We start from the raw sequence: 13,991 nt of genomic DNA, 5'->3' as shown, positions 1-13,991 counted from the left end.
ATAAAAGTCAGATATATTGCTCTCACCTGTGACAGCCATTTTATCTGGTACAACTTTTTGGCAACAAAATACTTGCTCAAAAAAACTTTTGTCAAAATTAATAAAAACTAAATTCATGCTTTTATAAGTAATATGAAAAAAAAATTAATGGATGGAATGTAATTTATTCCCATTTCTCAATTAAGTTAAAAAAAGAGGGGAAATTTGTGTACGGTTGCGTAGGGAGGGGTAATATATTGAAATTTTTGAACATAATAGAAATTTACAAGTCCCTTATTTTGTTGAAATTTGATATTTATACTTTGCAACCAAACTAAGCCAATAAGTATATATCAACCCATGCACCAATTTTTGGGGGTATCAAATGCCCTTACTGCACCTTAAAGCTGCTACCAGTTGGGACAGATATCACCTTCATATTCACATTTTGTACTTTTACATTTTGTATTGACCTGGATGGTAAATATAATATAATTCAATGTAATAAAAACTGCACTAAGCAACCTGAAAAAACCCTCATCTAACTAACACAACCAGTAAGCTGTTTAATTGCAATGGCTAAAGAAAATATCAGACAAATAACAATTCAAATAATTGCGAATTTAAACTTTTGATTATGCAGTCACAGCCAACAATTAGCATTAGAATCCTGGTCCCTTTGTCACATTAGATGTGCTGGAAAAGTTTGTTTAGCCTCACTGACTTCGGAGGAATTCCACAACCTTGGCAGACTCGCGCTCCATCCACTTGGCATTCAGCAGGATGTTCTCCACTGACTGCTGGATTTTTCTCTCCGCCGCTGGAGCAGGGTGACTCTCAAAAAATTTCTGTAACGAGGGGAGATAATTACTTGATAGTTACATGTCAAATTACCACTCATTCGCTTCAGCTGATCTGCCATATAAAATGATGTTGACCAATAAATGACTATTAAGGTATTCAACCCATGATAGGACATAAATCTGTATTATTAAATATCCGTCGTATATGAAGTACAGTACACTGACACTTAATTTGAAGTAGAAACAGATTTTTAAAAATCAGTATATGCACCCAGGGGTGCATGAGCCGAGTTGCATGGGATACATTGTAAAGCCAGGAATAACGTGGTATATTTATAATTGGGAAGAACTAATTTCAGTTTTAAACTTTTCGAGTTACTGTCCAGAAACCATATTTGTCTGAAGTTTTCAATCTATATTCGGTCACTGTGACCTTGACCTTTGTTCTCCGAAATCAATAGGGGGCCTTGCTTTGCTGGTATCCAACAATATATCCAAGTTTCATTTGATTCAAATTAAAAAATTTCGAGTTATCCTCCGGAAACCAAAATCCTTTTGGAATTTTAAATCTATTTTCGGTCACTGTGACCTTGACCTTTGACCCATTTTCTCCAAAATCAACAGGGGTCTTCCTTACCTGGTACATAACAATATCTTCAAGTATCATTTGATTCGGATTTAAACTTTCTGAGTTATCATCCGGAAACCAAATATTTCTGAAATTTTCATTTTATATTCGGTCACTGTGACCTTGACCTTTGACCTTTTTTCTCCAAAATCAATAGGGGTCTTCCTTACCTGGTACCCAACAATATTTCAAAGTTTCATTTGATTTGGATTTAAACTTTCGGAGTTATCATCCGGAAACCAAATTTTCCTGAAATTTTCATTCTATTTTCGGTCACTGTGACCTTGACCTTTGATCATTTTTCTCCAAAATCAATAGGGGTCTTCCTTACCTGGTACCCAACAATATATCAAAGTTTCATTTGATTAGATTGTAAACTTTTCGAGTTATCATCCGGAAACCAATTGTTGACGCCCAACCGCCCGCATCACCAAACCAATAGCCGAGTTCAACTTCGTTGCAACTCGGCTAAAAATTTAGTTACATAAGCAGTAATTAATCATTATAAATTACATTGAAGTCTTAATGGGGATACTCTGTTTATCAAATACAAAGTATACTACATATGCTGTGGTGAAAAGATGTATTGTATAATATAAGTTGGAGTAACATTTCATTTAAGAATAGATTTTTTCTTTTACCAGAAGGCATTTTGAAACTTGAATTTTCATTAATCAAAGTTATGATTTGAAATTCATAAAATTAGATGTATCTTAATTACATGCTAGAATCATATTGTGTCACATGATGAGTTGCTGTTTATCTAAAAATGAAACATTCCTGGAATAAAATTACATGAATATCAATTACTAAAAAACATACCTCTACTTCCTTAGCTCGTGCTTCTGTCACAAAGTTCTCAGTGGAAACCTGCAAAGATACATAAAATGGTGATTTTTACATAAATTGTAAAATCAGGTTATCAAGAATATTAATTTTGTAGAGCTATTTCTCACATACAATCAAAGAAGTAAACATCTAGTAAACATAAACAATGCTCTTCTCACATTATCAAGTTCCATAGAGTAGACATAGAAGTGTGCATGAAATGAGGGTATTCCTAGTCAGCAGAATACACCAACATTATCAAGGACTCACCTCGACAAGACGGGACAGCAGGAACCCGCCCTTGTATCGGTCGTGGAGGTCAGTCCATCGGTCCTGGAGAAACTGCCAGCAGAGTTCTCTCCCCTGGACTGTTCCTGTAACACCTCCCACCACAAACACTGTATCCTGGGATCGGACTTTGTCCGACATAGCAAAGTCTAGCACCTTCTTCTTCAGATCGTCACTCTGAATGGACCCCATACATCGGCTGATCCGCACTTTCTCCTCTTGCATGTCGGCCTCGTCGTACAACTAAGGACATAAAATCAAGACGAATGTACACTATGTATACTGTTTTCTGGGCTATCTTAACCTCCACACAACACAGAATCATTTGGCCATCTTCAATTCCATATGAAACAGAATCTTAAGACTATCCTCACCTCCATATAACACAGGGTCACAAAGAAAGATATACCCATACTGTACACTTTGCAGGGTTTGACATTTACTTTTTTGAGCACTAGACCAGTCGGGCTACTTCAAATGAATTTTACTAGACCTGACCTTACATCCACTAGCCCTGACCAACTGTACAGAAAAAAAGTGATAGTTTCACCATATTTAATTACTTACTTCTAATGACAAACGTTAAGTTTGAACTAATCCTTATTTGATTGTCTCAAAAACATCAGTCTCGTCAATCAATTTGATATGCTTTAATTTTCAAACACATTTTCTGTTTCGTTAAATTCTACTCGGCACGGGAATTCTTTAGTCCATTTAGAATAAAATGATCTCAACCGTTTTTTTTTTAAAATTTCTATTTCATAAGCCCTGCTTTGTTTCTTCCCAACCTTTTCCTTTTCTTTCTTGGGACATCTTTCCTTGAGGACGAGACGTCGTATTTGAATATAGAGACATTCCCGCACATATGTCAACACCGAAAAATGGCTCTTTACGACGTAATTTATTAATTTGATAAACACTTTCTTATATTTCATTCAAATAAACGTTTTTTTTTTTAAAAAATGAATTAAATTTATATCTATTTATCCGAAACATAACTTCACACCCATCATCGAGCAGATGTTGTAAAACATCACTTCCGATCGCGACTTATGTATTAGAAATAGAAATAAAGATTATGTCATCACACGGTTCAAAATTGCTCACAAACTCTTTACAATCTTATTGTTTTAAAGTTTCTTGTTTATTTTTTCAACACGACCAGTCGGACTAGTAAATCGACATTTTACCCGACCAGACCCATCATTCAGTAGACTCGGTCGGTCGGACGTGCCTTAGTGTCAAACCCTGCTTTGTTTATTATGAACAGTTAATGAGCAGTTAATATCTGCACATAATATACAAAATATTTAGATTTCATTAACTCACTTTATTGTTTAAGTAATGCTGTATGTTTTCCCCTTGTTTTTGGACAAACAATTTGATTTTACGAAATCTCATGAGCATCTTCTTACTCATGCAGACAAAAAAATCTTTAAAGGAATGACATATCAATGGCAGATATATAGAAATCAATGGATGTCATACTAAAGCGAGATCTTGTCAAAATGGGACACGTGAAGTGCTCAAAAGACACTGTATATTGGATTATTCCCCCTCCCTCTTTTTTCTTCCTTTCACATTTGCAAATGATTTTGCCCCATTTTAAATTCAACTAAACAGTTATGTTAACAAGAGATAAGAGAAAACTGTTTAACCCAGTCAATTTTTGATCTCTGACAATGAGGTTGAAAGGGCAAAAATAAAACAGGGTGAATATTTCCTTGTATAATGTACTTTTTAAAACTGTTCCCTGAACAAAATTAATACTAAGGCCAAAATAAATTACATGGTTCTCAGGCCAGTTTTGTCAAAAATACATGTAAATGAGGGAAGGAGGCCTTTATTTTCCCCCTTTAAACTTCATAAAAAACAGACAAGGAATTTTTAAAAAAAAAATTATTTCGAAACTCCCATTTTTTAATCCAGTGCTCAATAAACATTGAACAAAGAAATCAAGATCATTATTTCCTTCTCTTTTTTTTTCTCTCTTGCATTTTCTACATTCTCTTTTGTGTGGCAACTGGTGAGTAGCCCTACAGCTTTCACAAGTGTTAATTATAAACCCCTTCAATTTGCTCAACTGTGTCATCTGCACAGTAAAAGCATATTGGAGGGAATATACCAGCACTAAAACACAGGGTTTGACACAATCTGAGCAAACTGGTATATATAGTATATATACCTTTTTGCTCAGATTGTGTCAAAACCCAGTGAATCAGATAACTCATTATAATTTCTGTTACATGTGTAAGTTGACAGATGAAAACAACAAAATTGTTTTGTTTTTTTATCTATGTGTGCATAATTGCTGTAAGCCTATGTCATCTTTGTGTTTAAGGCATAAATCATGTATCAAAACATGCCATTCAGATTTCAGCGTTTCTACTTTTGTTTTAATATGGTACTCAATTTTGCTGAGTTTGTTCAGTTTATTCCAGCACATACCGTCCTTTATCGTCATTTGGGCGAGGTACATAATCGATTATCTCTAGAAGTTGATCGTAAACCCCAAAACGTTCTCCTTAACTCAAACCAAACTGTATGTATGGCCCAATTTGATTGCATGTGTCTGTATCATCCAGACGTTTGTCAAACATTTTACTGACAAGAGTATCTAAAATGCGCCCGGGTTTCCAGATTTTTTTTTAGCACCCTACAAGCGCATGAGAGAAATTTTATTTTATTCATTTAATGATAAAAATGGGTAATGCAAATTGTTAGAAGAGATGTGGGCGGGCCTGAGAACCAAGTAATTAATTTTTTTTTAGGCCTTACTGACTAGTAGGTTTGATGCAATATGCTCATGATAGTTACATTCGGCTGTTTTACCTTCATTATTTTGTTGAATGCGTCTTCATCTCCATTAACCATCACTGTCACATAAACCTATAATGCACATTAAATAAAAAATAAAAACCACTGAATTTATTAACCCCATCACATAAACAACATTTCACGAATATAAAAAACCCTGAATTTATTAACCTTATCACATATATAACATATCATCAATATCAAAACCCCTGAATTTATTAACCTCATCAGATATATATAACATATATCATCAATATCAAAACCAGCAAAATCATCTTTCAATAAAATGTATGAAATTTTTTTTTAACTTTATGCATAGTTACTGATTTATATTTACCGGTCCTTTGAGATCTGCTGGGAGAGGACTCTCCCCCGAGACGTGGGCATCAAACCTTTTCTTGGCCTCAGATATTGTATCCTCATCCCCACACTTTCCTAGCCTCGTCAGTGCCAGGTCTCTTAACATGGCTGCCAGGGGACCTATCAAATTACAATACACAAATGGGTGAAAGTGGTCTTATCAAAATACAATGAACAAATAGCTGTAAGTGGTCTTATCAAAATGCAATACACAAATGGCTGCAAGGGGATCAATCAAAATACATACATGTATAACATAAATCCCAAACAAGCTCAGTAAGGAAATATCTGAACTGACAGAAGGTTAAAAAGTCATGGAAGTTCTCAGCTTAGATAAGGTTCTCCAAACTGAGTTGTAGTGCACATCACACTGTATGATGTCACAAACAGTACATCAAAACATACAAGTCTATCCCTCTACTGTATAGTCTAGTCAATCTAGCAAATCACCTCAAAGTAATTGCAACAGAAACAAACTCGACAGAATTTAATAAACAAAAGCGTGATTAACAACATACAAAAAATCGGACAAAATCGGACAATGGGAAATATTTAAAATTTAGACTTATATGTTTTAGTAAACCATCGATATTTTGTGGTGTTTACGGCACGCCGTACACATAAAGGGGAGTAACTTAACTGTGACAGTCATCGGAATAAAGTTATACACGACGATCTAAAGTGTATGTAATAAAAAACGTGATTAAACAGCTTAACAGTTGTATTAAAAAGGTGATTTTAAGACCTTCTATATACATACAATATTGCTCAGCATCTCATATTCTTTGCCGACTTCCATAATGATTCCCGGGGAACTTTCGCGAATAAAACTTCAAAATATTTTGTTTGACCCTCTACTGAATTAATTTTAATTATAAAACACAATATTTACTTTAGAAGTTATGAATAATCAATTATAAATGAAATCTTAAGAATTAGTGTCAATTTACAAGGGGGAATTACGGTTGTTTAAAAAAAAAGTATGGAAAGCCATTCGGGTTAAAAGTTTCAGTTATTTTGTATCTTCATCATTTGAGCAAGCGTTTTGTATTAAAAACTTTTATAAAACTAAGTAAGTAAAGTATTTTTGCTTTTCTTTTTCAAATTCAGGTTTGGGGAGTCATTCATGGGTAATAATAATGATAATAAAACATTGATAATATAAATAATAAAAATCAATGTAAGTAAACACTTGTGCATAGTATCATGATTTGATGTAAAATCGAGTAGTTACTCTTTCTAATTAGTCTTGGGCCCACGACCTGTGGAACCACATCTCCTAGCAGCATGCGAACAGCGCGCTAGACCGCCCGGCCATCTATTCAAGACAAAACTTGTTTTCGATGACGATGGAATTCTCGCCACGCTGGCACACGATCATTGAGAATGGAAATGGGATACAGTTATTTATTGTAAATTTTAGAGGATCATACAAAATGCACATTGTGTTTGAAATGTCTATATATAAAGCACAGAAATAGCAACGAACTCTGAAATAAACATAACTGCCCCAAGGGACGAAATCAATGTCGGATGAAAATTTAAATTCAATTAGTTAGGGGGAGGGGAATAAAAACTCCCGCAAGTTTCTGTCATCCGACATCGATTACACTTTAGTGGAAAAAGGAAAAAGACAAGCGACTGTTGAATACCACATAATATTTAAAACATATTAATGAACATTTAATACCTATAATGTACACTTTCATTTGTGAATAAACAGTAGAAAAGGTATACAGAATGTTATTTATAATTGTACGTTTCTTTTCTTGTTATTCGATTAGTTTCAACATTTGTCATATTAAGTTTTAAAGGGGGGGGGGGGGGGGGGGGGGTTCTTGGTGAAAACTATGTGAACTTAGTTTTTTGTGAGACATTGAATTTTAGATCTTGCCCCTAAGTGAAGAATATCGTTAAAACCAGACGTCTTTTTAGGAAACGAAGTTTGTCAATCCTTGCCCATTCTACATGCATTCACAGGATGCGACACAACGTCAAGAATGTTCGGCATCGGAACAGGTCCTGTATAGTCAAAATGTAGACAAATCGAGAAAAAATTCTGTATAAGATTAATTTTTAAATGGAGGCAGGCTACTGACAAACAAGTTGATGGTGAAGGTGTTTCAACTGTTTCGTTTAAAGTCAGCATTTCGCGAATTATATGGTCGTTATAACAATCTACTTTGCCAATACAACCTATCATTGGGTCAAATCTGTCTGACTTGATTGTTAGGCCGTTTTTGGCACAATGATATTGAATAAGGGTAACTCCGTTTGCCTTATTAAGATATAGAGCTCACGGCGGGTGTGACCGGTCAACAGGGGGTGCTTACTCCTTATAGCCCATAGGCACCTGATCCCACTTCTGGTATATCCAGGGGTCCGTGTTTGCCCACCTCTCTATTTTGTATTGCTTATAGGAGTTACGAGATGGATCACTGTTCGTTATCTTCACCTTCCTATATGAGGATTTCATAGTGAAAAAGATATATTCTGGTGTCGATGTCATATCGACTTTGTACGATGGAATACCATAGAGACACTTATAGGAGATTTGCTTTGTGAAGAATTGTCTAACACAATATCATTTTTATAAGTTCAGTCATTGCCACTATCTACTAACTACAGCTGCAGAAAAGGAGCACTGCAAGAATTTTTTAAGTCATAGAGTGGACTAAAGAAATGATTAATTTGGATCCTTCGAATTGGGGCTTATCACTGCTTTCAGCAATTCTTGTATCCGTTAAAACTAAATTACAAGTCGCGCCAGATAAACTTTTGAACGTTTTTTGCTGTAAATGCAAGGCAAATTGTGACACTAGCCGTTGTACTTGTAAAAACATGGACTGAACTGTACTGCAATTACTCAAATGATCACTTATATAATTATCAGGCACGTAGCAATAATGGCTCTACACCTTTTATCATTACATGCAAAGTTGATAAATTTTTACGTACAGAGGTCGAATTTTAGACAGATTGGTTGCCCTCCCTCCTCTTTTTTTTAAAAATAGCATTGTCGTGAACTGTACACAGTGGAAGTGTAAAATTGAACTGATAGAACAACCTTAGCCCCCCCCCCCCCCGGGGCCCCCACCACCACCACACACCATCAAGGATTTTTATAACTCTGGATTAAAATTTACTTGACAATTTTCAGGCAATATTGTGAAATTATATTCACATCCCCCCCCCCCCTTTTTTTTACGATGCTGCGTGCCTGATTCATTTTGCTTTTAATTCTATGTGTCCATTCCAGAACTAAACATAAAATACGGCTATAACCCCCCCCCCCCCCTTTCCCAAACTCTAGAACTTGACGAAGTGCACGTATTAAAGATTTCTTTATAAAATCGAAGAAACTGAACCTTGTTTCGTCATAGATGTAGTACAAACTGTTAAAACTCAGCTTAATAAAGAATTTGGTAACGTAAGCTTTACTATACACTGTTTGTTTTAAAATACTACATGTATTTATGTGAAACATAGGACCAGAATGGTAAGCGCGCCTCCAACTTCCGATGTAAGGGGAGTAACTGCAAAAATGTAGGTCATCTTTTACAGACCATTTTTGAAGGGGCACTTGTTTTGTGTTAACAGTTTATTTTAATGTATAAATCTTCATGTGGTAACTCATATATGCCTAATGGACAGGAAAAAGTATTTTCTTCCAAAATCCAGTTTTTAACGATTTTTGTTGGAAAATGAAGATTTCAGCCCAAAATTCGGCAAGGGAAAATAAATTTTGGTGCAGAAAAGTTTAGTTGTGGATTTGGACGTTTTGTTCTTAAATTTATAAGATCACTGTCATCTCTTCTATAAAACAGTCATTTCCAGTTTTTCACTATTTTTGTTTTAGAGAAAGGTAGGTTTTTCTACCTAAAATGGTAATTTTCATATATATATTGCCAATAATCTATATATCTTACTTGTTGAGCAGTTTTAAAAATAAATCCTAACTTCAATTTTTTATTGGTAGACTCAAATGTATGACAAAATGTGGGTTTTCTTCTTAAAATTTCAACCTTTAACAATTATATTCAAAAAAGCAAGATTTTACCCAAAAATTACAGTCAAGGAAAGAATATATTCTGCTGTAAAAAAAATTAATCGAACATTTCCAGGTTGAAATTTGAGATATGAAACTTATTTTTACTGTATGTTACATAAAATAGACATTTTCTTCAATTTCCAGTTTTCAGCGATTTTCATGAAAAAACACATCCTTTTACCCCAAAATTCCAATTTTCCCATGGAAATACAAAAGCCGATTTTTAATATGTTGTTTGCATGTGTTTTCTTGCATGAATAATCAAAATTTCATTTCTGTTGCAATTAGTTTGAGGTTTTGCTCATTTTTGAGCTAGATTGACTAGACTATGTAGGGAATATGTCACACACTTGTCTGACTCATCATCAATTACATGTATCTTGACCTTGAAATCATCCTTAACTGCATAGGCAGTTAGAACAAGAGGTACTGTGAGCAATGCTCACTAAGAATACCCCCCACTTACCCCAATCTCCCAAAGGGTGTTGGTAATAGGTATAAACTACCTCTTTTCTGAGTGTAAAAAACAAATGGCATGACAAACCGAACCATATTGCTACTTCGATGTCCAGTGCGCTTGACCTTTGGACCCCAAAATTGATAGGGAACATCTTCATCCCATGGGTAGTCCATATGTATGATATGGTGACTGTAGGTGGAAAGGATAACGCTTTAGAGCCCGGAAACCATATTGCTACTTTGATGTCCAGTGCGCTTGACCTTTGACCTTTTGACCCCAAAATCGATAGGGAACATCTTCATCCCATGGGTAGTCCATATATATATGATATGGTGACGGTAGGTGGAAATGATAATGCTTTAGAGCCCGGAAACCATTGCGTCTACAGACGGACGGATGGACAACCCGATTCCAGTATACCCCCCCCCCCCCCCCCCCCCCCCCCAACTTGTTGCGGGGGGTATAATAAGAAAGTAAATTGTGTGTAAACATGTGCGATATGAGGTTTGATAAATGAAATCAGCAAAGGAAATGTTTATCTATAAAAATCTTGCTGGGGGAAGGTGTGATTTTTTTCTTTATATTATAATTGATTGTTTTTTGTGAAGATATACCCCATATTTGTCAATGTTTAATATCTTGGGCTAACAATGCTACTAATTTTTTGATACATCCATCCTACCACCATTTGTCAAGTAAATCTGACAAGGTTTATCTTTCTTGAAATATCAATGTCATGGCATCCTGCACTGAAGAGATGTATCATTGGAACTTCACAAAGTGCAAAAAAGGAAGATCCTGCCTGTGATATTAATTACTACCAAGTTTTTCTAACTAATCAACAACTGCCCAGTTGTAAATCTTGTATTTTGACGACCCAATAACCCAATGAACTGTCATATATATTGTTTTTAAAGAATTTGAGTAACCTTCCCATTACTATGTAGTTTGTAAGTGTGACCACACCATGTATTACATCTCACGTGTGCACTGAAGAAAATTTAAACATCTTGTTACCTTGTATTTTGCAAATAAATCTAAACGCCGACAGGTGTGTATTAGGTTTAACTATTTTACCGATGTATGTCACATGTAATCAAAATGAAATTCTAGACCCAGGCTTTGTTTACATAATACAAGAAATTAGTCAACATGAAGAAGTTGACTAAATAGCAATAATATGGTTTCATGATAGATATGGGTTCAGTCCATCAAAGAATATAAAAACTGAAGATGTCTCAGACCTTCCCCCTCCTTGGAGTCCCAGCCCAGCGACTGTGCCACGGGTTTGAAGAGTCTTTTGTTGAAGGCCTTGAAGTCGTTGTATCCGTCCGTGTTCTGTAACAGAATGCTGATCTGTCCAAGGTTACTGGAGAGGTCACTCCACACCGTGTAATTGTCCTCGTTAATAAACGCCCCCACAACCTTCAGAACGTCCACTGTGGAGATCATTCCAGCCCGAGCCTGCAGCATGTCAAAGAATGCCATTATTTCTTACACTATTATGTAATTAATCTTGTGTGTGTGACATGTTTCTAAGTGATTGCACAATACAATAGTACCAACACATTTATCTATTTAATAAAACAATAAAAAAATTTCAAGGGACATTTTGACAGAGGTGTTCATTGCCATTGGTGCCTTATCCATACATATCTGACAAACTTTGAAGCCATGATATAAACACTATCTGACATAAGCATGAATCTGAAACATTTTTGGTCTATAGGTTGAAATGAAATTGAAAACTTTTAACATCAAAAAGGTCTAATGATGCCTTAAATACAATCTTCATTGACTAAGTCATGGATCATTCTCAGCTTATTAAATGAAAGTGTTGCATGCGCTAAGACTTACCAGTGCAAACAGATCACTTTGAAGCCCGAGTCTGTCCCTTGGGGGTAAGGTCTTATCTTTGATGGCGGGTATGAATCTGTCCAGGGTCTCCGAAGTGTACTGTACTCTGTAAACACCAACGGACTCGCAGTTCACCTGTAACAGAACAGAATCTGTCATCTTCACAAATCACAAGTGCTCTTCTACAAGTACATGTATGTATTCAAATATGATGAAAAACACTGTACATCTTAGAATCTATAACAATCAACATGTGAAAAACATATTGTATACTGAGTGACAGTCTGATCAAAACATTTTGAGCGTAAGTCATACAAGTTTTCAATACGGGAATTTCACGATTTTCTCCTTTAGAATAAGCAAGATATTCACATAATCTCAGTGGATTACAGTTTTGGATCCATCTATAATACATGTTCACTTGATAGGTTTATTTACTGCAAAGAAATTCTTTAACTCTTGTCACCATATTAGACATCAATCAACAGTCTCTAACTATACACAGATATAGTGCAATGATTTCACAAACAAAACCTTTCCCCTTTATGCATGAAATTCGTACAAAACCATCTCTTTTAGAGAAAAAATTGGGCCCAGTTTTGATGAGATATATACATGTATTTTCTTCATTTATGGTCATAACCCTCTTTTTCTTTCAATTTCAGAATAATTATATGACTTTAATATCAGTGCAGAGAAATGATTATTTAAACACATACACGTACTTGAATTTCATTGAAATCATTCTCTATATACAAGTGTAACTTAGGTATGTAATTGAAGTATATATGAAGCTTCTTAGTACAGGAATAATTTAATATTTAGAAGGAATAAAAGAATTTAAATATGCACATGTACATGAGTTTTAAAAAAAGGTAAACATTTTTTGTGACTTAATCATTACATTTCTGCACCAGTTTAAAGTGAAATTATTGTAAATTTCTAAGAAACTAATCATATTCATAAGTTTAATGGCTTTTTAAAAAAAATCTAAATTGGTCTAAATATGGCTTTCGTTGAATGTTTTGACGGGGGAAAAAACCCTTAAATACCAGATATCTAGTATAAAGCTCTAAATTGTGTGAATGATAAAATGTCTGTGATATTCTTAAGTGACACATGAACAATGTACATATGAATGTAGTTTGATATATGAAATTGTGAACAACCTTGACCCATTCGTCTGGTTTGACATTAGGAACTGTAACTTCCTGTGTTGGTTTGTCCAGCAGTGTGATTACAGCTGGTTTCTTTGGATTACTAGCTGCACTAATAGACACAGGAACCATCCAGGTATATGAGCCATCTACAGAATACATAAAGATACGGAGATAACTGTAGAAAAATAAACACAAGTACAGACTTTATTGTAGAAAAATAAACACAAGGACAGACTTTATTGTAGAAATATATACACAAGTACAGACTTTATTGTAGAAAAATAAACACAAGGACAGACTTTATTGTAGAAATATATACACAAGTACAGACTTTATTGTAGGAAAATACATACAGACACAATGTATTTCAACACTTCCCTCAATCTCAATCTCTCTCAAACACCCAACACCCCCAATGTGTTCAATATATTTCAAAACTTCCTAAAATCTCAATCTCTCCCTAATATCTCTGCCCCGACTCCCTCCCTAATGATTGTACATTGTACATTATGTACACACTTCCAAAATCTCAATCTCTCTCAAACATATCCACCCCTTTGAATCACCTAAATACTTTATAATTCTTCCTACTCAATAGAAGTATTTGTGAAACACTATGCACACAAGTGTGACCAAGTTCAAATGTGGCTAATATGACCTTTTGTTTAACTTAGATTGCAGCCTTTTTTTGTAAAGGTTAAAAGACAAACAAAAAGCATCATCTTCTGGATCTTAATTCATGGGTGGGTGGGTGAGTGGG

General features: G+C 34.9%; 1 protein-coding gene across 3 annotated transcripts in view; it reads right to left on the bottom strand.

The window, feature by feature from the left end:
• Window positions 1-532: 532 nt before the first annotated feature.
• LOC125668311 (puromycin-sensitive aminopeptidase-like) overlaps window positions 533-13,991 on the bottom strand; it is a 49,580-nt gene continuing 36,121 nt past the window's right edge. For all 3 annotated transcript variants that reach the window (XM_048902293.2, XM_048902286.2, XM_048902306.2), the window contains 8 exons: window positions 13,241-13,377; window positions 12,072-12,206; window positions 11,459-11,678; window positions 5,681-5,823; window positions 5,359-5,415; window positions 2,509-2,769; window positions 2,233-2,280; window positions 533-827 (listed from right to left, as the gene is read on the bottom strand). In XM_048902293.2, coding sequence (XP_048758250.1) covers window positions 696-827; window positions 2,233-2,280; window positions 2,509-2,769; window positions 5,359-5,415; window positions 5,681-5,823; window positions 11,459-11,678; window positions 12,072-12,206; window positions 13,241-13,377 — 1,133 coding nt within the window. In that variant the 3' untranslated portion in view covers window positions 533-695. The remainder of the gene's footprint in view (window positions 828-2,232; window positions 2,281-2,508; window positions 2,770-5,358; window positions 5,416-5,680; window positions 5,824-11,458; window positions 11,679-12,071; window positions 12,207-13,240; window positions 13,378-13,991) is intronic.

The sequence above is a fragment of the Ostrea edulis genome, chromosome 9 (assembly GCF_947568905.1).
Source record: "Ostrea edulis chromosome 9, xbOstEdul1.1, whole genome shotgun sequence".
NCBI classification, from domain to species: domain Eukaryota; kingdom Metazoa; phylum Mollusca; class Bivalvia; order Ostreida; family Ostreidae; genus Ostrea; species Ostrea edulis.
This window is presented reverse-complemented; position numbering and strand designations above follow the sequence as displayed.